The 24,459-nt window shown below is 39.1% G+C and overlaps 1 protein-coding gene across 1 annotated transcript in view; it reads right to left on the reverse strand.

Annotated features, from left to right (window-relative positions):
- The window catches only part of R3HCC1L (R3H domain and coiled-coil containing 1 like), a 44,648-nt gene extending 42,459 nt beyond the window's left edge, over positions 1-2,189 (reverse strand). The window contains exons 1-2 of the mRNA XM_087725707.1: positions 1,931-2,189; position 1,622 (exon numbers count right to left, since the gene is read on the reverse strand). Of these exons, the coding sequence (XP_087581833.1) occupies position 1,622; positions 1,931-2,005 (76 nt within the window). The 5' untranslated portion in view covers positions 2,006-2,189. The remainder of the gene's footprint in view (positions 1-1,621; positions 1,623-1,930) is intronic.
- Between the last annotated feature and the right edge of the window lie 22,270 nt (positions 2,190-24,459).

Genomic DNA, 24,459 nt, shown 5'->3' on the forward strand with positions numbered 1-24,459 from the left:
TAAAAAAATGAAATAGTAACTGATTGCAAAGAACATTTAAGTAAACAGTGTGCTAAGAGTACAAAATGTTAAGTGTAATTTTAGGCTGTATTATGAATAATATATTATCCAAGTTATTGAAAGTAACAGTACTTAACTGGTCAGACCCCTCCATGAAGGACTGTGTCTAGTTCTGAACAGTAATCTTTGACACAGAGAAAAATCAGAAAAACTGGATTAGGTTCACAGAATGTCAGTGAAGATGGTCAGGGTAATAGAAATTAACCTATATAAAAGGTATTGAATGAGTAGGCTACATTAAGTCCTTGGAAAAAGTTATGGAAATCTGATAGTACCTTCGAAATACCTGAATGGGTATCATTAAATTTAAGGTGAAGGACCTAGAGTAATACATTTAAGTTGCAGAGTAATACATTTAAGTTGCAGTTGCAGTTACATTTAAGTTACTAATGCATTAAGAAAGGACGTTTTTGACAATGTTAGATAATACATCCTCAAAATAAATGCAATTCAATGCAGGAATCAGTTATCTGGGGAGGTTAAAGTTTTTCTGTCACTGAATATATTCAAATGGATAGTGGATAACCATCTGTCTGAAAGTTTTTACCTTGAATATCTGCACTGAGTAAAGTTCTATAATACTATTTTCTATTGAGAACACTGCAAAAAAAAACCTACTTTTAATAAAATGTATACTATTAGTTATTTGATTTATATCAAATAAAAAGTGTAATATAATTTTCTTAAATCTTCATTTTAACATTACATTTTCTTTCACTGCTTTTGAACTTATTAATTAAAAAATCAATAGCACTTGAATACCTGTAATCAATAAAAAGAATTGGAAGTTTTAAGCATTTTAGGCTTCCCATATTATTAGTGTTTTACTTGAATTTGAATTGCATATCTTTATTTTTATGTATACATTAAAATATGTCACCAAGCCTTCAAACCATGGAAAGTTCAACAAATTTTAAAAATTGAAGTTTTATCCTTGAACCATAAGAAAAATTACCCAGTTTCTCTCTAGCTCTTGTATAGATTGTATTTGCAAGGCTCTTTTAGCAACCAAAAGCACGGATTATGTAAGATAGTGCATTAATACTCTGAAAGCTTGCAAGTGGTATTAAATAATGGAATTAACAATATTTATAATTGTAAGTAAAGAGTTAATTTAGGCCAGATAATAGGCTTGAAATGAAATCAGAATGTCAGGATTCATTCCTTAAAAACTGAAAGCCTAAAAAAGATATTTAAGAGCCCTTTGTCTTTCAACATTTTCTCTCAAACATACATTTTTTACTGCTCCATGCAGACTGAGAAGCAATGCAACATTTCATAAGTGGAAAGCAGATTTCCTCACAGGATCAAACTGTATTTGTTTTAATTTACTCACATATAATCATAGTTTTAGTTTTACTTAAAGAGGGAAGAAAGGTACTAATCTGTTGATTGATGAATCAAAGCAATGTACATTTTATGCATAATGTGGTTCAGCCAGGAATCCTTAAACAAGCATTTCTCAATCCTATGTCATCCTTCTTGAAGCTTGTCATAAAAATATGTAACAAAAATATTTAAGACTACCTTGTAAAACAGCGTTAGTATTAGAGAAATGCACCCTATAGGAAAAGGATGAATGTTCCTAAAGTCACAGAAAATGGAATATCCTCTCAACGACAGTGTTAAGGATTCCATTTTTTTTAATTGTACCTTTATGGCACAGTATGCTGCATGTTTTCCCAAATACAACACATCCGCACCACGAATGTACTTTAGACTGAATTATAGACCAGCGTCGCGCGGAGTTCGAGAAAACTGAGGCTGATTTATGACATGATTATATAGCGTAATCTGATCATGAACTTTAATTTTCTATAATAGAAAATTATATAGCGTCTTTCTTTTCGAAGATTAATTGTTGCCCAACTGTTGCTTGAATGTGAACTACTGTAGCGGTACTATCGCCAGTCCAAGAAGAGCAACCAGAATTGGTGGGGACCATCAACTATCACTTTGTGGTTATGGGGAACAAGCGAAAAGGAAGAGAACGGCATTAAGGACCCCGTACATCACCCAGAAAACGAGGGGACGAGGATGGAAAGCAAAGGAAGGGAGACACCTGCAAAGCCCAACACGGGAAGGGGAGAAAAGAAACAGTTATTACCGAGGACAAACAGGACCACTCCAACGCAGCTGCTTCCGCCTTCACTAGTTCCGTCCGGCCCTATCCTGTGTTTAATGCGTTCTCGTCGCAAGGGCCGCTGGGAAATGTAGTACCGAGAGTCACCCTCTTAATTTAGCGTTCCTTCAAATATCTTTTTTCGATCTAGCCGTTCTAAGAAAAGTCATAATTAAGCGCCTTAAGAAATTCTTCTTTTGGATTTGCATAGTCTGTTACGTTCATCCGGTGAATATGGGACATTCTCTAACCTTGTTGAAGAATCCCGCCATGCGACGGCTTAAAGTTTACGGGCTGATTCTCTCCTTGCATTTACCAACATTATGTACTTAGTGGTAGGAATAGAAGCTCTCTGCTCTGCACATGCGCAACAATGTCCGTTCCCCCCCCCCCTGTACTTACTGAATTGGCAGGAAAAGATTCATTTCTTACTTGGCGCCGATAAAGTGCCACATTCTAAAATCGGCAGATACACTATATTGCCAAAAGTATTCGCTCACAACTGATTCTGATTATGTGGATGGATGAGCGAATACTTTTGGCAATATAGTGTATATTTAATTTTTTGAAAATCTGATAGCATGAATGCCACCATCAATATAGCAATAGCAGTAGACTTATATACCGCTTCATAGGGCTTTCAGCCCTCTCTAAGCGGTTTACAGAGAGTCAGCATATTGCCCCCAACAATCTGGGTCCTCATTTTACCCACCTCGGAAGGATGGAAGGCTGAGTCAACCCTGAGCCGGTGAGATTTGAACCGCTGAACTGCTGATCTAGCAGTAGCCTGCAGTGCTGCATTTAACCACTGCGCCACCTTGGCTCTCAAATTCCGAAATAGCTCATCATATCTCCCCATCCATTGTATGACCTGTGTGAAATAGAAAATGCATGGAAAATACATAGGAATTTTTTTTTTTTTGCCTTCCATTCTGAAATGAGCATTACATGTTCTGTGCATTTTTCTCTTACTCCTAATAGCTGAACCCAAGCCAAAGTGTAGAATTCAGAATCACAAGTTGAGGAACTCAACAAATGTATTAAAAATTATAAATTGAAAATTATCAATTGCTCCTATCCCCTCTTATTCCCCTGCATTTTCTTTCTGTAAGAAACTCACATTATCTTCAGGATCAGTAAACCCTAGAACACGGATTCTTTGGGAAGGCAGTGGGAGATTGTTGATCTATCCAAACTTCAGTGACCTAACCAAGAAAGGCCAAATTACCAATAGATGAAAAACACTGGACCCATCCTCCACACTTCTATAGATGTCCCAAAACACACAACCTTGATACATATCTCTCCATCCAATTGTATCATTACCAAGGGCCCCCTACCTACAATATCACAAAAGAATTAACAAAAAAGCTCACAAGAGGAAGCAAACAGTCCATCGACTCCCCAGTACAGTGCCTTAAAACAATCAGAGATATGATTATAGATGAGGACAAAATCATATTCTCACTTGATGTCCTAACCCAGTGGTGTCAAACTCATATCCTCATGGTAGCATCACGTGATGTATTGGACTTTCCCCCCCTCATTTGTTCCCCCCCCCCAGGCGTGGCCGTGGCCAGCGTGTGATGCATCTGGCCCGCAGGCCGGGAGTTTGACAACCCTATCCTAACCCCTTCCCTGGATCCAAAACTAGCCCAGAGTTTATGACCACACTGTTTTACAGCACACCTGACTTAACCAAATACATGAACATTGAAACATCCAGGATTATGGATTTCATAAACCTCTGTCTAACCAGAGTTCCAATTTGACAGGCAAACCTATAGACAAAGGTACATCTATGAGGTCACTACTTTTAAATTTTATTTATTTATTTATTTATTAAAGTTATATGCCGCCCATCTTACCTCAAGATAACTTATAGCGGAGGTCATTATGCAACATTTAGAAGCGATAGCACTTCTACAAGTGCAGCCCAAAATACAGATCAGATATGTGGACAACACGTTCACCATAATAAAAAGGACCAATTAGAGAACATCTTCAAAAACATCAACAACATCTTTGAAGGAATCCAGTTTATCAGAGAAGAAGAAAACAACAACTCACACCCTTCCTGGACATCCTGATCAGCAGAGACCACAAACTAGAAACGCACGCATACTAAGAGGCACTATGTAAGAACTTTATTTAAAGAGTATAAACTCACTGCAGCAACCCTGTACAGCAAGAAAAAGAACAGAGCATCTATACAACATCTTCATCAAAATGGATATCCACACAATTTTATCAAAAGTGCCTGAGCACTCAACCCAACATAGCACAACCAATACAAGCTCTAAAAAGAATAACACTGCAATACATCAAGAATAGCTCAGAAACCAACAGACTTTTGCAACCACATGGAATCAGCCTGTATAGCCACTGTAGGCAGAAGACTGGCATAACACCTCCATGAACACCGGTTAGAATCAGAAGACATGATGAAAACTCTAATTTCACAATATATGGACAGAGGTAACCATAGTTTCAACTGGGAAACTGTGAACAAGTCCAAAAATGCTAGGGAATTTCTAGAAGCCCGGCACTATGACAACTTAGCTATCCATAGACACATACATAATATCCAAATACTATTCAAAAATGACAATCAACAAACCAAAAAGGGAACAAAGCACCTCCCCACCCGCAATCAGCACCCTGATGAGCATACATTAACTCCAAGATTAACATCAGACCAACAATCAGATAAAAAGTACCTCTATCAACAGGCAACAGAAAACAGCCCAACAAAACAACCTCTAACACTACCCCCACCCACACTGACAGGCCAAGCCACTACAGTAGACTATATAGATTGAGACAATCTGCGCTAATAAGTTCTCAATATATTCTATTTTTTGCCTCAATACTTTCAAATGAATGAAATGAATATGCTTTTCTGTGATATTTTTGCAATGGCTCAACTTACTGAAGGACATTTGGTTAATCCTCTCTACACTGAGATTGATGAATTCACGTATGGCTCAACTTGATGATTTAGAGACATACCTTTGAATTCTCTTAATTTCAACAGGCATCTAGAACTATTTTTAGTGATATTGATAATTTTATATTCCACTCACAATATAAACCTTTAGTCCTTATTTTGTTTCCTCCTTATTGAAAAAATAAAATAAAATTCTAAATAATATTTTAAAATGTTAGAAAAACTTCACACTACATAGCAAGTCAACAGTGGAACAAATTTTCCACAGAAGGTATGAGCTTTTCTTGACTGGAAGTTCTGAAGCACAAATTAGACAGCCATCTGCTGATTTTTTTAAAAAATTATAAATATATGTACCCGCATATTCATACTCTGTCACTAAACCGAATTGGACTCAGTGACCAAAATAAACCATTTTGATTGTGTGATTCTAAGTGATGCATATCTGGCTGGAAAAAATATTACATTCAGATATTAATCAATGAATCTTCAAACATAGTTCAGTCCTGCATCTTGCACTCTTCATCATTTTTAATGATGTGTTATTGAAGTTGTACAGTAGACAGATTGCTTATTACATTAGTGTTTGACCCAAATTGAGCAAGATGGCTAGTACCCTGTAAAGTAGAAATAAAATTCAAATTATCTTGATAGGTTAGGTTAGATTTTCAAACTTTCTGCAAGCCTTTACATTTTGTTGGCAAGCAAGATAATAATTATGGTTATATTTATGTATGGTTTCTCATTCACTGCATTTTAATGGCTTTTTAAAACTACATTTTATATCATTTAAAAAAATCAAGGATTAAGAATGTATTTCTCAGTTGAATAATTTTATGTACACAATTGTGTATTAACAATTCTTGGAAAAAAACTTGCTGATCAAGAATATTCTTCAGTGGAATCTTTCAAAAGTGAAGAGCTGGAAATTAAAAGGAATGATATCCTACTGAAACTCCACTTTTGTTTATTATATTTTTATTATCACTTCTTGTTTGGATATTTGTTTGAGATATAAATATATATATATATATATATATATATATATATATATATATATATATATATATATATATATATATATATATATATATATATATATATATACACATACACATATATATATATATATGAGAAACATCATTTGTTGTAAATTTGCTGATGAACATGAATTGTAGAACATTTGCATAAAATATGCAGCTTAAAGTTGGTTGCTGAACATGATAAAGTTAATATAACATGGAAGTAAAGCATGCATCACATTACTTGGAATGATTAGTGAATGGTTGAACACTGAGTAAATGAGAAGACAAGGTTGTTTCCCTTTGGTTGTTTAATGTATTTAGCAATAAATGTATAAGGAAAGTTTGTATAGTGTAAAGATATATTATTGGGGACATGAACACGTACATATTCTTGTATACAGATTATGCCATTCAAATGATGCCCTACAACAATCTGAATTATTTGTGGCAAAAATTGAATAGATTATATAATGCAACAAAGAGTATGGATCTGAAAAATGCAATTGCAAGTTAATATGGATGGCAAAAAAACCCAATAAATAGATTAATTAATTACTAAGAATTAAAAAGTGAAAATGCTGATAGATAGAGAGATAGACAGATAGATGTGATAAAGATAGTTAGAGATAGTATTACATAGACAGATAGTGAGTACTACACAGTCTGTTGCAAGGAAATATATTGTTGAAAGAAAAATGGCTGGTATTAGAGTGTGCTTCCTCCCACTTCATTATATGAAGATAACAGTTGGTATATCAGAAAAAATATAAATATGAGATGGGTGCACTAGGAATTGGATGATGAAGAAGTGTGTGTGATAGAATAAGAAAACATAGAATCAGAAATGGGTGTTGAATGCATGTGGATTAAATACAAAGGTACCTAACCAGGCCAAAAGTATGTTGAGGTAATTTGATCAAGCAATAGCAAATGAATTTCAGAAGAAATATAGGAAAAAGGGAAATGGGTTGAGAAAAAGGAAAAGACCAAAAAAGTCATGTTGGGATCAGTTGATTAGATCCTCAAGAAATGTCAAGGTATGAGATAATGGACATGGTGGAAGGAACATAATATGCAAGTACAGGAATGGAGAGGGATAGCAAATATGAACACCATTATATTGGTGTAGTATGATAGCAATCCTCAAATAACGGAATGGATGGAATATAGAAGACAGAAATCTGTTCCACATTATTCCAGAATTCAGGATATGGAATAATGGAAAAGTTAAAGGAAAGATAGAATAATAAGGGGAAAAAACTTCCTAATAATAAGAGCAATTTGACAATGAAACTATTTACACAAGGAAATGCTGCTTCTCCTTCACAGAAGTGTTCTCTTTTAATCAAGGCAGCCATATGTCAGAGATACTTTAATTTGGATGCTGGAATTGAGTAGTGACTTTGACTTTATATGTCAAAGACTGGTGGTTCTGTCTTTTGCAGGCAATCAGTCTAGATAGTTTCATGATAGTGCATGGGTGATAGAAACTAGGATATAAAAGATTGACCCAGCTAGGTTATTAAATCCCCAGGTATTCATGTTCAGAAGAGGAGCTCTGTCTGGACTCCTTTTCTGTCTGAATGTGTCTGTTTGATGCTGCTTATCTGATTGTGATGAGAGTATTCATGTGGTACTGAAGAATGGCAGTACCACATTGCAATGTCAGAAATACCAACCAGCAGGATCTCTTGAGAAATGCCAACGCTAGAAGGCTGGTGCTGATAACAAGACACTGACCGAATTGAAAATGCACATATTTTGAGTAAAGCTAGAGCTAATGGGGAGGACAGATAGAGAAATAACATCCAGTGAAAATTTGCTGTCACGCTCTTAGTGTAGTTAGGATTCTGGGTAGAAGATTTTTGTCATTAAGTCGGTAGAAAGTTGCCATATAATTTGCCCAGAAATTCTGGGAGTTATAAATAACAATGTTAAAACTGTTAATCTCACTCTGTAATTTGCTTATATAGATGATTGGCTATTCTGAAAACTATGTAAATACATCTGATCAAATGTCCATAGACAGTTAATTGGTGAACACTTAATTTGGGAACACAAGTAGCAAAATCTTTTCCTGTAGAATTTGGGATAATCCACATGAGCTTTTTCCTTCATTGCTATAACATGGCATGTATTTTGAATCTGAAGGAGCAGATGATGGAATGTATGTCCAGGTGAGGCCCTGGGGATCAGAGGAAGGGTCATATGTGGAAATAAGACCCAGCTGTGGATGGAATGGACATAAGAGTGAGGAATATGAATTCTGATAAAACATTTTCTCTGTCTTCATTTCTTTGCCTTGACAATTAAGAACTTTGCTCCTTTCCTGTCTCTCAATAAAGAGGGAGGGGGGTCGCATGGTAGCTGCCTCAGAAAAAACTGTTTGTTCTTTTATTCTGCTCTACAATAGGAAGGAAGGGGGCAACACATTAACATTGAAACAAAAGTTAGTACCTTAAAACCACTAGCCAGGATATTAGGAACAAGAATAGCTGCTTATAAGAAAAACCGTAAAACCCACATAGAGGTGGCACACTTTGCAAGATACCTGTGACCTGGGGTGAAAAACAAATGACGTGAAATCCAAATAACCAATCAATATTATCTGTTATGCATGCATTATTAGGGGAAGGGCAAAGGGTTGAACGCGACCATCCCTTGACTATAAAAACTGCTATAAGATTCTAGTCTTGGCCTTTGTTAGCTTTTCAAACCGGGGTCCTTATATATTGGTACCAAAATAAAAGTACAATTCTATATCACATCTAGTGTCCGGTGGCTTATCGGCTTTGACACCAAGCAAGAGCCCAGTTTTGGGGACAACATATCCACACAGAGATAACTGTTGTGTTTCTGCAATATCCAAATACCGCACCATTCCTGGGTGTATCAATATACTACATGTTCCTCCCAGTTGATGAGATGTTCACAATGCAGTATAACATAGTGTTTAGATTAAAGATATTAGTTTGAGTGGAATAATGTGAAGTTACTTAGCGTAAAACTGGACCTTAGTTGCATTTCTGCCCTATTAGCCAAAACATTCCAGGATCTGATTGGGTATTATGGTCTAGACATGACAAAGCTGTAATTTTATTAACTTTTTACATAGCTTAATAAGAAGAATTATGTTAACATTTTAATTTACAAAAGGTAAATTATGATTGGTGGAAGTAGCCAAGATCTATGGGCTTGTCTAGTGACAAGCATGATGTTTGGAAGATTATGACTTAAAATAGCAAATGATAAAAAGGGAAGGGAAGGGAATAGCTGTCTATGAAACTAAGAGGTCATTTTATAGAGGATTGTGTTGTGTTGAAGCATTGAAACAATTGTCTGTACGTATCTCCTTTCTGTACATTTGATATCCCTCATTATCATCTTCATTTTAAAAATCCCAGAATAAAATCCCATTATTTTCAAGTTTTATATGAATGTTATTGACTTGGTTCGTTCATTTAGGTCAGGGATAGTCAACCTTTTTATACCTACCGCCCACTTTTGTAACTCTGTTAGTAGTAAAATTTTCTAACCGCCCACCGGTTCCACAGTAATGGTGATTTTATGAAAACCTAATGAATTTTTTTAAATAATGCTATGACATTTTTTTAAAAAGTCAATTAAATTTTAAAAAAGGAAAGTGCTTCAGTATCGGACAAAACCCCTACCGCCCACCATGAAAGCTGGAACGCCCACTAGTGGGCGGTAGGGACCAGGTTGACTACCACTGATTTAGGTAGTCTAGAAATTTCATTACCTCCCTTTTCTCATGTTGCCACATAATGCAAGGATCATCAATGTATCACAGTAAGCCAATAAAAGGGCTGTATATGGTTACATTCCAAAGCCAACTGCTCAAAATCTCCATAATGGCATTGGTACCCTGGTGAAAACAGCATTCCCACAACTATTCTAGATTTTTGTTCATAACATTTTTCACATCCATGGCAAATGTGTTATTTTACTAGTGTGTGATATCTTTATTATGTGTATATCTGGTGGATCAGGGATACTAAATCTACTGATAAATAAGAATGTAAACCGCACCAGAATGTCATTCTCAGTTTTATAAAGACATCACTGAAATGCTTTGATGTTGGTTAGTTATTTTTTTTAACAGAACGAGCTATTTTCCAAATAAATATTAGAGATGTTTCTCAATATACAATGATATCTATAGATGGGTGATTTGATGTTGCTGACAATGGGCACAATGGAGAAGGTAGATTTATGAATCTTAGGATTCATGATGTCTTGGGTGGTGTAGAGGAGCTTATTGTTCATTTCTTGGAAATATGTGAGTGGTTGAAAATATCACCTGTTTGTTCCTCAGTTTTTGAAGTGGGTTGTAGGAATCCTTTGGGGAGGAGGGGTGATTATGTTATGCTTTAGAAGTAAGAGCCCCGGTGGCGCAATGGTTAGAATACAGTATCGCAGGGTAAGTCTGCCCACAGTCAGAAATTTGATCCTGACCAGCTCAAGGTTGACTCAGCTTTCCATTCTTCTGAGGTTGGTAAAATGAGGACACAGATTGTTGGGGACAATATGCTGACTCTTTAAACCGCTTAGAGAGGGCTGTAAAGCACTGTGAAGTGGTATTGAAATCTAAGTGCTATGAAGTGTTACTATGAATATTTTCATTGTAGTTGGCTCTATATATTATGAGTTGCATTTGAGAATAAGTGATGTAGCCATTAAACCAAAAGAAATTCAACACCTATAATATGCCTTTATAAATAATGAATACAGTTAAAAACATTATTAAAGCAAGAAAAATATCAGAACAGCCAAATAGGATTTGGGTTGATGGACAAGATATAATAACAGTTATCTCTAATAAGAATAAATTGTCATATAAGAACTGAGAGAGTATATAAAATAAATTGGTCAGTGTAGGAACACTTAAATTGGACAAATGAGACTCAAAGAGTTAAAGAACATGAAAGGACATTTGACTTAATGAGCAAGAGCCAAATCCAAAATAGATTTTGTGAATGTCAGCATCTTGGCATACTGTAACAAATCTGCATAATTATTAGAAAGGCAATAGAAACGCATAAAGAGCCAATAATTTAAATATGGAAAATAATTAGCAGCTATTATTTATATGGTGGTTAGCAGATGATTATTGATTGTGGATCATATATAACACTGCTAAGTTCAGTTTCAGATCTGCTTTTAAAATAGTAGCAGCATGGCTAGTAAGATTTCAGCACAAGTTCATTATCTCACATGGTTTTACCTGAAAGTAATTTCACCAATATGGTGGAAGACAGGAATTGATTTAAATATGCCTGAGAATGGTATGAGCCGTATCATTGAGCAAAGTTTGGGAAGTTCATTGTCGCTAAATGTGAGCATGCTTTACGGAGTCAGCCTATTGCCCCCAACAATCTGGGTCCTTGTTTTACTGACCTTGGAAGGATGGAAGGCTGAGTCATCTTTGAGTTGGTGAGGACTGAACCCCTGGCAGTCACCAGAATTAGCCTTCAATGCAGCATTCTAATGACTGCACCACCATCGCTCTTGCAAGCAGAAGGATGAATCTGAAAATTAACCTATCAAAGACCAAGGTAGCTTTATTTTACTAGAAAATGCAAATAAAATTAAGGGTATAATAGTGCCAAAAAGAACAAGAGCAAATTGCTGAAATTGTGCACCAGGGTACAATATGAAATAAATATGGAAAAACTGACAAAGAAATTTTAAGATGTGCAAATAGTGGTGGAATGGCAATTATAGAAGGTCATCTGTTGCAAGGATTTAGTTGAAGGAAGTAAAAAATCAGTGTCATTAAGAAACTCAGCTAATTGTACTGTATACCAATGGAATGACAGCAAATCAAGGAATTTGATTAATTTAGCCCAGTACAAAGCAGAAACTATGTTGCACTTACTGCAAAAGAAGTGACTGCAACTGGTTGGTCTTGCCTGGGCTCAGAAGTTGGGGCCTGCCTGGTAGCAGTTGAAGAAGAAAGTCCAAAATAATTCTAGGCCTGCAGCTAGATTTGAGAATTTTAAAAAATCCAGATGAAGGAAATGGAAATGCATTTTTGTATTGTTTGCAAAAAAACTGTCTGCTTGTTCCTAGCACCATTGGGTTGCTAGGAGTTAAGTTCTAAGAACAACTCCCTTTTGTCTGTGAAAAGATTTAACAGCATAACAAGCACTGGTCTTGAATTTTGCTTATTCACATGTATACATAACAATAATCCTGATTCTCATCATAGTATAAGAATCTCTATAAATTGTGGCAAAAAAATGGTAATATGAAATCCTAAATCTCAAACTAATTGACATTTCCACTTAATAGTTAAGGTGAAAAGCTGAACAAAAATCTCTATGTTAGGATGTAGGTGAGCATAAATCAATTTATGGGCAATATTGCTTTGCCATTATTCTGAACCAGATCTATTTTATTGTGTTTTGTGTTGCCTCCTCCCATTTCTGTCTTATTGTCAGGGACCAGCCCTGTCTTAGGCATCTATTCTTGAATCACTGTCAGGCTGTTTGTTTCTGAAGAGATTGACTCTCTGGCATGTTCATCAAAAATATCACAAAGAAAAGGCAATAAAACTGTCATTATATCATAATTCATTAACTTTCTGGCAGGCAGCATCCTGGTCTAATGCCTACCTTAGCTGATGCCCTGATGGGATGTTTTCTTTTCCAGAGACTCAGATGCTTCTAGAAAGAAGCCAATATGCATTGGGATATCTTTTGAAACCTAAGCTTTTCTTGCCCTGACCTTTCTCCATCACAACCACTTCTAAAAGTTTATAAATATATTAATTGTCCTATTGCCAGTCTTCTGAGGCATCATGCAATAGCGACAGATTTTTATAATGTGCAGTTCCCTTTATCATAATGAGCATCACAAAAGCATATGCCTTTTAATAAATTGTGTTAATCGGAAAAGATGTTAACAAGCTTGTCCTAAATTATTCTTGCTTCAAAAAATAAAAGAGAGAGAGAGAGAGAGAGAGAGAGAGAGAGGTGTGGTGTATTCATCTTGCCATTAGACAAAGTGAAATTATTGCTTCAGGCAGCCAATATTGGACGACAACAATGAAATCCACCGCGATGATTCTTCTGTGGTCTCTCTGTGGTCTTAGGCCATTTTCATCTCTTGGATCACCAAGCAGTATATGCCCCATGGTCTAGTCTTCATCCCCTAAAATCGCCTGCTGTCATTGTCAGATGTGGGGAATGATCCGTTTCCTTTGTTAGAGTTGAACTCTGATTGAGCTGCCATCCTCGTCTTCTGGAAATGGATGGGAAGGACAGAATATCATCTTGTCCTTTCCTCTGGCAGCCGTGTCTTGGGTCAACCTTTGTTTGTGTCTCACAGAGTCTGGAGTCAGGCTAATGAAGGAAGGTCAATAGTGACTTATTTGTGCTAGTCGAGGGAGCAATGAGACTCACCTGAAGCTAAGAAACGGAAGGCTGTATGATGGGTAACATTTACAAATCCAGGGATGATATTTCAATTGAAAACAAAAGCCTGGTTAAAAGCCCTGTATGCTTTCCAATGATGGAACAGAAGTGCAGTGAAGTAGGCATCTACAGCATGAGAAATCCTAGCTTTCACTGTTTTCTCTGTCAGCAGACCAGAAGATTTGCATACTTGTCCCATTCTGGATTTTTATTTCATTCTACATTGCAACTTAATGTTGGTTTTCTCCTATCCTATCCAATTACATTTTCTATCATCAGTAAACTAATTTTAAATTACCATAATTGGAAACAAGTGGTACATCATTCGAGGGTGAGTTGTAGATTTGGAATACAAATTATACAGGGAAAGAAAAACTTGGCTCTCCAACCACCCCGCCACAACCCACCAACCCTTGCAGCTCAGATTGAAACAGGGCTGGGAAACCTGTGCCCTCCAACTATTGTTGATCCATGATTCCCACAAACCTCAGCCTTTAGGGCCAATAATTAGGGCTTTAGAGGATTCATAGGTAGCCCACCTCTCAGCTAGAGCAATTAATAAAAACATAATAATATTAGGAACAGTGAGGGTAAATATGATGTAGAGCAATGAAGACTGTTAAGGCAATACAATGAGTGGCAGTAGCTATCATTCTACCCATCCTTTCTCCCCCTCTTGCGTCTGCTTCTTTTTCTCTTTTTTTCCTACCCAAAATATGTTGATATTTCAGTCAGAAGGATTAAAAGCCAATAAACAGGGATTTAGTTCAGCTTTTCTTTATAATAAAATATCTAATTGTCATGATCTCCCTCTGAACTGGAGACCAGGACACATTACAGTGCAACACAAATAACTTTATGGACAGCCCTAGAGGCAAATACAGGCTTAAAGAAAAGCGGAGGGACAGTCCTTCTTTACAATTGTAGGTAAATTAGAATATACATGTGATTGAGCAATAGAGCAATCTGGAATTTCATTGGGTAGCACGTATCATTTGAGGCTATTATGGTATAACTGTGAGGTAATGGGACAAACTACAAAGACATTGCAGCTTTGAAAGAGCACAGAGCCAGTACGTATATATCCTGAACAGAGTTTATTTCTGGGAAGTTTCTTCTGCTTTCCCAGAACTCTGCTCCCCTTCCAGGATCTTTTCCAAGTTTATCAGCATATTTTGGTCTTGCAGATATTCTATGACTGAATTAAGTTTCAGTTTCCTCTGAGAAATGTGTGTAGAGGTGGTAGTTGCAGAGGTGGCTTGCTTCTGATTCAGCCCTGTTTAGCTGAACTGGAAGTGGTAGTGGCGGGAGGCTCTGCCCACCTGCCCAGACGCTTCTGTGCATGCACAGAAGTGTTGCATGCACACGTGAATGTGCACGTGAGCATGAGCGAACCGATAGTAAACCAGTTGGGAATCCACCACTGGATAGTTGCCTAATTTGACACTGCATAGGCTGAAGTTATGCTTTGTTTTCCGTGCCAAGGTGTATTTGAGCAAGAGGCTTTTAACTTGGCTCTATAAGATCTCATACACCTTTACAAGAAGAGCTTTGTGGAAAAGGTTTCAGATAAATTCTCAGTATTCAGCATCGTAATCTAGCCAACCCCAGTGTATGCCACTTTCATTAATTTGAAGGCAATCTTTAGCTCAATAGCTACGGAGAACCTATGGTTGAAATTGGCAGAAAGAACTGTAATGTTATATACTGTAAAGTACCGTAGTTTACCTGCACCTTTGGCAGGTTTGGCAATACCAATTGGGAAAGTTATTAAGGATGTGCTTGGTCTCCTTTTTCAACTTTCTATGAATGCTATCCTTCAAGCTCTGTCTAAAACCAAGTTTCCCAATTTCTGACTCCTTTCTCTGGAACTTCATTTCTCTACTCTATTGGTTTCTCAAACAGTCACTAAAACCTTTTGGGGCTCTAGGAATCATTTTAGACAATCTTGTTACTTGGCATGGAAGTTGTTATTTATTATCCTGTTATATTATTAAATTGTTATGCTTATATTGCTAATTTTAATTGTAACCTTATCATTTTGGAAGACTGTAAGCTATCCAGAATCAGTCATGGCACACTACAGGCAATTAATGTTGTAAGCCACCTGGAGTCACCTATGTGTGAGTTGGGCAGCTTTATGAATTTGTTAAATAAATAAATGATAAATTTCACCCGAAGTCAGAAAATAAACCACGAACTCTCCTTCTCTAGGCTGATGATGTAGACATCTTATCTCTGACACACAAGAGTCTCGGCCAGAGCTTGCAACCTTGGCAACAATTTGCAATGAAGAAAAATTGGCCACCCACTTTCACAAGAAGTTTTATTTACTAAGAGGCAAGCTAGCTGCTTTTACAAGTGCACATAATAGTATCTGTAACTGAACAAGTTAAACGATTTGTGGGATATCTAGATACCGCCATCTAAACATACTCAACTTTGAAGAGACCAAAACTGTATAGGTACACAATAGTTCAAGCCCCAAGATCTGGAATGCCATAATTCAGTTTGTTAGCTGTAGTGGGTATCATTCTGAAATCAAAATGCTCAGATGTAAGATGTTGAGGCTTATGCTTTGTGTAGTAGAGTCCTGCTTTTATAATGATAATGACATGAGAGCTTTAGAGGTAATTCAATCCACAAGAACTGTGTCTCCCCATATGTGTTAAGTGCTCTTTTGCACTTGCAATTTGGCTTTTCCTCTGTGAACACTTATAAAACATCTTTCCCAGTTGGAGTAAACCTTTATAGAGGAATCTTTAGCCCAACTAGTTCTATCTGATAGATGTGTTTCTTCTTAGAAGCAAAGCATGACTCTGGTATATAGCCTAATACTTGATGATGCTGAAGTTTGAGGGAGCTTGTTTAGATAAGAAGCAAGTTCTTGGCCTAGATTTACAGTGAAATAGGAGGAAAGTTATTGCAATTGTAATGGCAGCTTATGGGGTAGATCTATCACCTTGCCTGTTTACACTGATTACACATCAATGCTTGGGGAGATACTTAGCTGACAAGGGAAATACCATGAACAAGAAGGTTTTTTTTTTTCTCCAGTTAAGACTCATTCATTACAATGTGAGTGTGCTGAACTGATGAAAGAAATGTCCTTCTGGGTTCGGCTCCAAGTGGGGAAAAAGACACTGGAGACGTGGAGGCTGCTTGGAAAGATGGTTTATTGTTGGACAGGACCACATGGCTTGAGTCCTGAACAGAAAAGGTGATCACATGCTTCAATGTTGGTGGAGAAGAAGAGAAGGGCTGAGGGAGGGCCTTGCTAGGCTTTTTATAACCTGTTCAGTCCCACCTCTCTGTTTCTTGTTCCTGTGTAAGAAATGTATTCTGATTGGTTGTCAGACTCCCATGGGGCCATGCAGGGGCAACTCTCTGGGCTGTGTTTTGAATCCAGGTTTGGTTGAGTCCTCAGATGCCATATGGTCAGTTGGGGCCAATATTATCATGCTTTCCTGTGGCTGAAGTGGAGAATTCTTTATTATGTAAAGTGGACTAGCTTGGCCTTCTTAATGGGCCATTAACAAAGTGGGGATGGGCAGGAAGCTACAGGAAGCTATTCTGTCTTTTAAAACATGTTTCTTTCTTTTCACATCCAGAGAAATATTCTGCCTTTTCAATATTTCCTAGGATATTTCATTTTTCTGCAAGAGGGCTGGGTGATAACTTCCTACAGAACCATGCAATTTCCCCAAATGTGGAAAAACTTGAGTACATAATTTGTGGTAATGGAGGACTGTGTTCTTGCCTTCTCCTGAAAAAAGAAAAGAAAAATGGTTCGTGGAGGGAGTTATATAACATGCTATCTCAAGTTTGCCTATCTCCCTTTGCATTAAAGCAATTGATGCCATATATATGTTGTTCTCTGTATCAAGCCTAGTACTCTGAATTAATGACCTCTGTGCTAGTCAATCATTTAGTTGGTCAGAAAAAGCAAAAATTTCTTCTCGTTAGTGGAGCCATCTTCAGAAACATGCAAGAGGGCTGCCAAGGTTTGTGGGATTGTAATAGCCACAAGAAAGTTCCAGGTTTAATACTGGAAATCATTAATTTATTCATTTTCTAAGTCTATTCATTTTACACATCGTTTGGCTCTTATTCTATTAACTTCTTGTTTGGTGTTATACAATTGTGATTTTATTGATTTTAACTGTAAATTAATCACAACTATAGGACAGTAGTTAGCCTCAGTGAAATGGTGCCAACAAGATCACACTAGAACTAATAAGAAAAGGATGGTGGAGAAAGACATATTGTCTTGTCCTAAGCAAAATGTAAGGCTGCTACTATATAGTTATGTCTGACAGCCTCTAGGGCCCAGAACCATACAAAGTCCCAATGCTCCTTGAAACCAGCATGAATCGGCTCCACTTATGCTTAATTACTGGACCTATTCCTGTGTTACAAGAATAATCTTGTATCATGTTGTTGATTCATCGACCAGAGGCAATTGCAAGACAGTAGCTAAGGTCAAAAATCATTAAATTGTAAAATGTTTCTCCCTGTGTCCCTTCCTCATCAGAGAGAAGAGACAAGTACAACTCCACACCTTTGTTATTACAAGTGCTTTAGTATTCTAATGTCAGGTCCCAAAACTGTTCAATCCAGTAACACAAAAATGTAAAAAAAAAATGACCTGGATCGCTGAAATCTGAGGATCTATTGATAAGACGATGTGTGCATATTAGTTTTCCTAGAGGCAGTAAAGTTAATTAATCTGTCTCTCAGGTAATGAAATAGTAATTATCATAGTCCTGAGCATGCCACGTGTATCCAACCCTGTTCAGTATTTCTGCAACTGTACTTCACCTCACTTTTCTATCAGGAACATTGCCAGTTATTTATTCTGGATTTGCAGATGGTGCAGCCTATATTATACAATATTTTTGGTTTGGTTTGGTTTGGTTTGGTTTGGTTTGGTTTGGTTTGGTTTGGTTTGGTTTGGTTTGGTTTTATTGGATTTATATGCCGCCCTTCTCCCAAAGGACTCAGGGCAGCGTACAACATAAAAACACACATGACAAAAGTTTTAAAAAGATTAAATAGGAAATCCAATAACTTTCAATTGACAATTTACATCAAATTTAGGATTAAATTAAAATTGACCATTTAAAATTAATAATTTATTTTATTCTATTCTATTCAGGCCAGGCCAGCTTGCTGAAAAAGCCAAATTTTTAATTTTATATGCTAGCAAAATAGTGCTTAGAATCATCCAACATAGGTTAGAGGAGGAAATGGGAATAGAGATGCCAGATGTTCAAGTTGGCTTTAGAAAAGCCTAAGGAACACTTTATGCATGGGGGATAATTGAAAAAGCCAAAGGATGCCAAAAAGAAGTCACCATGGGTTCCATTAATCATAGAAAGGCCCTTGATTGTGCCCGTCACAGAAAAATGGGAATCCCAGAACATCTCATTGTTTTCATGAGAAATGTATATATAGGTCAAGAAATTAGAATTCGGGGAAAACATGGTGAAATAGACTGGCTCCAAATTGGCAAAGAGGTGTGATAAGGCTGCAGACCTGCCATTATTTATTCAATCTCTATAATGATTATATATTAAGGAAAGCTGGATTGGAGGAGATGAGAAGAAAATTGGAGGAAGAAACATCAATAATCTGTGCTGTGCTGATGGTCCTGCCTTGATAGCCAAAAATTCAAAGGAACTGCAAGCTCTAGTAATAAAAATCAAGAAGCAAAGTGAAATAAATGGGATTTAAATTCAATATAAAGAAGACCAAGCTAATGGCAACAGGTAGAAGAACTAGTATTAGTACTGATAATGAAGATGCCAATGTGGTGTGTAGCCCAAAAGTGCTCTTCCAGGAGGCAACTGGACTTTCTTGTTTTTTGTTTGAAGATGTTTCACTTCTCATCCAAGAAGCTTCTTCAGTTCTGACTGGATGGTAGGGAAGAAGCTTCTTGGATGAGAAATGAAACGTCTTTAAAGAAAAAACAAGAAAGTCCAGTTGCCTCCTGGAAAAGCACTTTTGGGATAACCATGACCAGGATGACTGAGAATTGCTAGAGGCATGTGGTACATAGCTTCTGCCTTTTAAAACCAACCACCAATAGGAAAAGAACAAACAGGCAAGAAATACACCACAGATTCGCACATTGGTAAAGCAGTCATGAAGGCTTGGAAAAGACATTCAAATGTTGTGATATGTCTATACTTACAAAGATCAGAATTGGGCAAACTGTGGTGTTCCCTAAGATGCTCTATAGAAATGAATAAAGAAATAGGATAGGAACAATATTGACATTTTGAACTTTGGGATTGGAGAAGACTCCTGAGAATACAGTTGGACAGTCAAGAAAACAAACAAATGGATCATCAAACAAATCAACTCAGAGTTCTTACTTGAGGAACAACTGACCAGCCTCAAATGATCTTCCTTTAGACACATTATACAAACACTTAGCTCTCTGGGGAAGGCTCTAACGCTGGGAATGGGGAAAGGAAAGAGAAGAGAACGACCAGCAGCAAGCTGGACAGAGGTATTAGGTACACTGTTAGGAAGACCTAAAATCAGGGGTGAAATCCAGCAGATTCCAACGGGTTCTGGAGAACCAGTAGCGGACATTTTGAGTAGTTTAGAGAACAGGCAAATAACACCTCTGGCTAGCCCCAGGAGTGGGAAGGGAATGCAGATTTTACAGTATCCTTCCCCCAGGAGTGGGGAGGAAATGGGGATTTTGAAGTATCCTTCCCCCAGGAGTACGGAGGGAATGTGGATTTTGCAATATCCTTCCCCCAGGAGTAGGGAGGGAATGGGGATTTTGCAATATCCTTCCCCCAGGAGTGGGGAGGAAATGGGGATTTTGAAGTATCCTTCCCCCAGGAGTGGGGAGGGAATGGGGATTTTGAAGTATCCTTTCCCCAGGAGTGGGGAGGAAATGGGGATTTTGAAGTATCCTTCCCCCAGGAGTACAGAGGGAATGGGGATTTTGAAGTATCCTTCCCCCAGGAGTGGGGAGGAAATGGGGATTTTGAAGTATCCTTCCCCCAGGAGTACAGAGGGAATGGGGATTTTGAAGTATCCTTCCCCCAGGAGTGGGGAGGGAATGGGGATTTTGAAGTATCCTTCCCCCAGGAGTGGGGAGGGAATGGGGATTTTGCAATATCCTTCCCCCAGGAGTAGGGAGGGAATGGGGATTTTGAAGTATCCTTTCCCCAGGAGTGGGGAGGAAATGGGGATTTTGAAGTATCCTTCCCCCAGGAGTACAGAGGGAATGGGGATTTTGCAATATCCTTCCCCCAGGAGTGGGGAGGGAATGGGGATTTTGAAGTATCCTTCCCCCAGGAGTGGGAAGGAAATGGGGATTTTGAAGTATCCTTCCCCCAGGAGTACAGAGGGAATGGGGATTTTGCAATATCCTTCCCCCAGGAGTGGGGAGGAAATGGGGATTTTGCAATATCCTTCCCCCAGGAGTAGGGAGGGAATGGGGATTTTGAAGTATCCTTTCCCCAGGAGTGGGGAGGAAATGGGGATTTTGAAGTATCCTTCCCCCAGGAGTACAGAGGGAATGGGGATTTTGCAATATCCTTCCCCCAGGAGTAGGGAGGGAATGGGGATTTTGAAGTATCCTTCCCCCAGGATTGGGGAGGGAATGGGGATTTTGAAGTATCCTTCCCCCAGGAGTGGGGAGGAAATGGGGATTTTGAAGTATCCTTCCCCCAGGAGTGGGGAGGAAATGGGGATTTTGAAGTATCCTTCCCCCAGGAGTGGGGAGGGAATGGGGATTTTGAAGTATCCTTCCCCCAGGAGTGGGGAGGGAATGGGGATTTTGCAATATCCTTCCCCCAGGAGTAGGGAGGAAATGGGGATTTTGGAGTATCCTTTCCCCAGGAGTGGGGAGGAAATGGGGATTTTGAAGTATCCTTCCCCCAGGAGTGGGGAGGGAATGGGGATTTTGAAGTATCCTTTCCCCAGGAGTGGGGAGGAAATGGGGATTTTGAAGTATCCTTCCCCCAGGAGTACAGAGGGAATGGGGATTTTGCAATATCCTTCCCCCAGGAGTGGGGAGGAAATGGGGATTTTGAAGTATCCTTCCCCCAGGAGTGGGGAGGAAATGGGGATTTTGCAGTATCCTTCCCCCAGGAGTACGGAGGGAATGTGGATTTTGCAATATCCTTCCCCCAGGAGTAGGGAGGAAATGGGGATTTTGAAGTATCCTTCCCCCAGGAGTGGGGAGGGAATGGGGATTTTGAAGTATCCTTCCCCCAGGAGTGGGGAGGAAATGGGGATTTTGCAGTATCCTTCCCCCAGGAGTGGGGAGGGAATTGGGATTTTGCAGTATCCTTCCCCCAGGAGTGGGGAGGGAATGGGGATTTTGCAATATCCTTCCCCCAGGAGTACAGAGGGAATGGGGATTTTGAAGTATCCTTCCCCCAGGAGTGGGGAGGAAATGGGGATGTTGCAGTATCCTTCCCCCAGGAGTGGGGAGGGAATGGGGATTTTGCAATATCCTTCCCCCAGGAGTGGGGAGGGAATGGGGAATTTGCAGTATCCTTCCCCCAGGAGTGGGGAGGGAATGGGGATTTTGAAGTATCCTTCCCCCAGGAGTGGGGAGGGAATGGGGATTTTGCAATATCCTTCCCCCAGGAGTACGGAGGGAATGTGGATTTTGCAATATCCTTCCCCCAGGAGTAGGGAGGGAATGGGGATTTTGCAGTATCCTTCCCCCAGGAGTACGGAGGGAATGTGGATTTTGCAATATCCTTCCCCCAGGAGTAGGGAGGGAATGGGGATTTTGAAGTATCCTTCCCCCAGGAGTGGGGAGGGAATGGGGATTTTGAAGTATCCTTCCCCCAGGAGTGGGGAGGAAATGGGGATTTTGAAGTATCCTTCCCCCAGGAGTGGGGAGGGAATGGGGATTTTGAAGTATCCTTCCCCCAGGAGTGGGGAGGGAATGGGGATTTTGCAATATCCTTCCCCCAGGAGTACAGAGGGAATGGGGATTTTGAAGTATCCTTCCCCCAGGAGTGGGGAGGAAATGGGGATGTTGCAGTATCCTTCCCCCAGGAGTGGGGAGGGAATGGGGATTTTGCAATATCCTTCCCCCAGGAGTGGGGAGGGAATGGGGAATTTGCAGTATCCTTCCCGCAGGAGTGGGGAGGGAATGGGGATTTTGAAGTATCCTTCCCCCAGGAGTGGGGAGGAAATGGGGATTTTGCAGTATCCTTCCCCCAGGAGTGGGGAGGAAATGGGGATTTTGCAGTATCCTTCCCCCAGGAGTGGGGAGGGAATTGGGATTTTGCAGTATCCTTCCCCCAGGAGTGGGGAGGGAATGGGGAATTTGCAGTATCCTTCCCCCAGGAGTGGGGAGGGAATTGGGATTTTGCAGTATCCTTCCCCCAGGAGTGGGGAGGGAATGGGGAATTTGCAGTATCCTTCCCCCAGGAGTGGGGAGGGAATGGGGATTTTGCAGTATCCTTCCCCCAGGAGTGGGAGGGAATGGGGATTTTGCAGTATCCTTCCCCCAGGAGTGGGGAGGGAATGGGGATTTTGCAATATCTTTCCCCCAGGAGTGGGGATTTTGCAGTATCCTTTCCCCAGGATTGGGGAAGGAATGGGGATTTTGCAGTATCCTTCCCCTGCCTTGCCCACCAAGCCACACCCACAGAACCGGTAGTAAAAAAAATTGAATTTCACCATTGTTTAAAAGACCAGATTATGGACAGGTCATTATGAAGAGAATCTATCTATATGGACGCTAAGAATTAACAATGACTTGATGGCACATAATCAATTTATCAAAGCTGGAGATATTCACCTGCCCCATTTTTTTTCATAGGGATAGGCAGAATGCCTCCAAGAAAATTTCGCTTTGGTGGGACAGACAAGTCTTAAGTAGGCGACTAGCTGAGACAACAAAGACAGTATTATTATGATATATTCACTTATTTCTTTTGAATTGCCAATCTAACGCTCCTTTATATTATTGGAGGATGTACAGAATATGCACAATAGGAGAAAAAAGCTTCACTCTGGGCACACAGCAGTAGGTACCAGGTGCTGTGCCTTGTATTTTGGCAGGAGCCAGCACAGGCGATACTAGCTGGTGCGTTGCTCTCTGCTGTGTTTAATTTACTAAGCAGGGAAGTTTTACTGATGCAGATGATAAGTGCCCACCTATTCTTCTAGGCCAGGGAAGATGTAATAACAGTAACAATCCCTGCTCTTCACCCCTGGAATATGAATATACTTCCTACTCTTAGTTACTTTGCATTTTCAAATGCTTGTCAGGACACAAGGATACATGGGTGCATTCCTACAAGGGGAAGAGGCGGAGTGATGGAGGGAAAGAAAATATTCTAGTCACCCATGTTAATTTCAAAGTCATTTTTTTCATCCTGGCTTTCATTGTGGATAAATTCTGAACGAATTTGAATGAGTCTGAAACTGAACTGCTGAATATCTGATTTGCAGTTTCTGGTTCTCTGGGAAGAAATTGGCAAAAATTAATGGCCCACTTTCAGTCCATATCATTCTGCTAGTTGTTAAACAATAAACACTCTTAAGCACAGCTCCCAAACAACAGCAGTCAGACAGGCACCTTCTGTGCTCCAAAACCAGGCTAAGTTTGTAAAGTGGGAGGTGGGCTGAGTAAAGAGAGCCCAGCTCCCTCCTTTGGCCAGGATTTGCAGAATTACCATCTAACCCTGCAATTGAAGCTTTGTGCCTCCAAACAGGCAGAAACACCTGCTAGTGCTACCCCCTCAAATATACATCCCTGGGTGTAATTTAGGATGGCACCCACCATTTAACAGATGATGGTAAACAGGAAAAAAGTTGTATCTAAAATAATGATAAATGGGTACATGTTTTTCTGCTATGTAC

The sequence above is a fragment of the Thamnophis sirtalis genome, unplaced genomic scaffold (genome assembly GCF_051295495.1).
Source record: "Thamnophis sirtalis isolate CommonGarterSnake01/CBP01778 unplaced genomic scaffold, rThaSir2_p1.2 scaffold_11, whole genome shotgun sequence".
In the NCBI taxonomy this organism is placed as follows: domain Eukaryota; kingdom Metazoa; phylum Chordata; class Lepidosauria; order Squamata; family Natricidae; genus Thamnophis; species Thamnophis sirtalis.